Genomic DNA, 3,468 nt, shown 5'->3' on the forward strand with positions numbered 1-3,468 from the left:
GAAAACAACGCATGCCACACGGACGCTCCTGCGTTGCATGCGCGAAAATCACGCAAGAGCTGTTATGTCAATGCAAAAGAGTCTATAAAGCTGGACAAAGCAAACCCAAACCAGGAAGTGCCTTCGTTTCCACTGCGAGGGGGCAAGCCTAGTGAGTGCCTGGAGACTGTGTCAAGGTAGCTTCCTGTTTGTGAAATCATCTTCTGCCATGCCACGCGGGATGGACGTAGAGCGCCTCATCCTCTTTGTCCAGGAACATCCTGCAATCTGGGACACGCGCTCAGAGGCGTACCACAACAGGACGGCCAAGGAGGACGCCTGGGAGGTGGTCGCCCAGAACCTTTTTGAGCAGGAGTGGGAGAGTGGCCGAACCCGGGACCGCAGTCGGTTGGGTGAGTACCACGCATTTTCTGCCAATGCCTGTCATCCCTATTGAAGACCTGGGGCCCTGTATGTGTATTCTGCGCATTAGCACGAGGAACTTTGGTGGAGCAGGCGCATCACCGTGTCCCACGTCATCGGCACTGCAGGGCCCTTCATTTAGAAGTGAGTGGTGATAGTTCTGATGGCGTGTTATGTGTTTTTTAAATCCAACAGTCCAAGATATCAAAACACGGTGGCGGAGCTGCCGTGACCAATTTCGCAGAGAAATGGGTGAAAGGGGACGCAGCGGGGATGGCGCGTCTCGCAAGCGACCCTATATCTATACCAAGCAGCTGATGTTCTTGAAGGACATCATGGAGATGCGCACGTAAGAGTTTATGCCTTTGCATGTGTCTAATGTGTGTTTGCCCATGTCCTGTTTGCCAACGTGTTGCTGTGGGCATTGTTCAATATTGTGTTCTGACGTTTTTTTCTCCTTCTAGAACCACCGACAATTTGGAGGACACCGCAGAGGAGAATGACTTCGGCGAGTCTCTGCAAGAACCTCCTGCTCCCAATGTCCTGCCGCCCAGCCCAGAGCCGACACCCCAGGAGCCCGCACCTGGCCAGTCTGCAGGGGCCGTCGCCTCTCCAGCAGAGGAGCGCCCCGTGCGTGCCCGCACTCGCCGTGCCCGTGCTCCACAGTCCTCCACAGCTGCCCAGGTAGATACTCGTGTCCTGGAGTATCTAAGGCGAGCCGCTGAAGAGGACGGGAATGACGCGTTTGGCCGAAGCATAGTTCCCCTCCTACGGCTGGTGCCCATGGACCGTATGGGCCGTCTGCAGGCGTCGATCGTAACATTGATCGACGCTTCCAGACCGCCCTACAATCCTAACGTCTGCTTCACGGCCATAGAACAATGGCGCAGTTCAGCCATGCCGGCCACCACACCCCAGGTGCCTGGCCCATTCCACCCTGTCCCCCAGATGCCACGCCCGCATCCGTACATGCGCCCTATGGCTCCCCACTTCCCTGGGCCAACATACCACCCCCAACATCAGCACCACTATGCTGGCGAGGAACAACCTACCCAGCTCCAGGTCCAGCATAGTGGTGCTGAAATGCAGGCGTATTCCTCCCCGGGCCACCAGTACCAACACCTATGAGTGTGTTGGTGGCATGAGTTTTGGACGCCACAGTTGTGTGTGGTGCAGGCCTGCCAAGGTTTCGTTCTTTATAGTTTGTTGGATGTGTATTTAAGATACACCATGTTGGTGTTTTTCTTTTGATGCCAAATGTTTGTGTTGTGGACAAACACAGCAGTAAAAAAAGTATTGGTTAAATGGTATGATTTCGTGTTGTTATTCATTGATACCACACAACACAAGGTTTGGCACACATTTCCTTTGCCTAGACTCTCACACACTTCTGGCCTTTTGGTCCAATGCATACACACGTGATATGAGGTTTTAGTTTATCTATCGGGGTTTGACATGGATTGCAAGCGGTGCGAACGTTTAGGTGCTGGCATGGGCCCTTAAGCAAACTAAGTACACTTGCAATTGGACTTTCATAACTTTAGGCCGCACAACATTATATCTCCGGACAGAAAGTTGGCAACTGACAAAAGTCCTGCTCAAACCCCGACAGATGTAAGCTCGCAACCCGCGTCAAGGGTCCTCATGTTTTGCGAGTCCCTGACCCAACACGAACCCCCAAAAAAAAGGAAATAACTGGTAACATGTGACGTGTGGAGTGAAGCCGCCAAACAACAGACAACCCTTCAAAGGTCATCACCCCCCCACGGTGCGGCTCCTGATGGGCACTCAAAATATGCCGCCAAAGTATCCCGCACTCGAAGGCCGGAAGAGAGAGATCGGCCGAGAGGAATCACCGGGCCAGTGTGACTGGTGCCTGCATGTGTTAGGATATATTCTGCATCAAAGGTAGCATCATTAATGCGGCAGAAGTTATGCAGAACGACACACGCTTGTATAACACGTGTGACATTCTGCATGGACAATTGCATTGTTGTCAGAAAGACACGCCACCTGTTCGACATAATGCCAAAGGCACATTCCACACATCGCCGAGCTCGGCCAAGGCGGAGATTGAACATGCGCCGACGGTCATCCAAGCCCCTTCTGGCAAAAGGACGCATGACTTGCCTTGTGAGTGCAAACCCCTCATCCGCCACGATGACATACGGGATTGGGGGTCCGCTGGAGCCCGGGAGGATGGAAGGTTCCGGCACCGCCAGTCGATTATTCACGAGTCGCTTCCCCATTCTTGATGAACGGAATATGCGTGCATCTGCCGAGCTTCCATACGAGCCAATGTCAACAATAGTGAAGCAATAATTAGTGTCCGCCAAGGCTAACAATACCATCGAAAAATACTGCTTGTAGTTATAGTATTGCGAGCCACTGCGTGGGGGCTTTCTCACACGAATGTGTTTGCCGTCTAGGGCACCAATGCAATTTGGAAATTCACTTGCTCTAAGAAATCCCTCTGAAATACTTAGCCACTGTTCTGTCGTGGGCTGAGGCATGACCGTGCTCTTTAACCTCTGCCACAACATGACACAGGTGGATGTGACAATGAACGAAATGGTGGTCACTCCCAAAAGAAATTCAAAATGTAACGAATGATAACTATTGCCTGTGGCCAGAAATCTAGAAAACAACGAGAAAGAAAAAGAAAGCCACAACACATGTTAGGGGGGGGGGGGGCTGGTGAAGCAGACAGCGTCATTTACTAAGTAATAGCAGCTGCACACATACCTCAAGGTCACAAGCAGCCGTTCCTCGGCCGAAATGCAGCGTCTCATGTTGGTATTCTTGTAGGTGAGACCAGAGCGAGTTTGCTCAAGCAGAAGGTCAAATGTGGCCACAGAAATGCGGCAGAAGGCTCGAAATTTTTCTGGATGCCGTCGTACGTCCTCATACAGGGTATGGAAATGGCCTTTTATCGTACGTTGGGCCACAAGTGGATGGACCCAAATGCGACATCTTACAGGCGTCTGGTGCTGCAGCATGGGTCGGCGCTCCCCAAACCGACGTGAGATCATCCAGAAAAGAAGCACACGTGCCAGCGACTGAGAA

The 3,468-nt window shown here is 52.2% G+C and overlaps 1 protein-coding gene across 1 annotated transcript; it reads left to right on the top strand.

Annotated features, from left to right (window-relative positions):
- Positions 1-293: 293 nt before the first annotated feature.
- On the top strand, positions 294-1,645 carry LOC142751027 (uncharacterized). Its single transcript, XM_075860001.1, has 2 exons — positions 294-751; positions 867-1,645. Exons 1-2 carry the CDS (start codon positions 576-578, stop codon positions 1,528-1,530), a joined length of 840 nt encoding a protein of 279 aa, XP_075716116.1. The 5' UTR covers positions 294-575; the 3' UTR covers positions 1,531-1,645.
- The last annotated feature ends 1,823 nt before the right edge of the window (positions 1,646-3,468 follow it).

Source organism: Rhinoderma darwinii, chromosome 3 (genome assembly GCF_050947455.1).
Source record: "Rhinoderma darwinii isolate aRhiDar2 chromosome 3, aRhiDar2.hap1, whole genome shotgun sequence".
Lineage (NCBI taxonomy): Eukaryota > Metazoa > Chordata > Amphibia > Anura > Rhinodermatidae > Rhinoderma > Rhinoderma darwinii.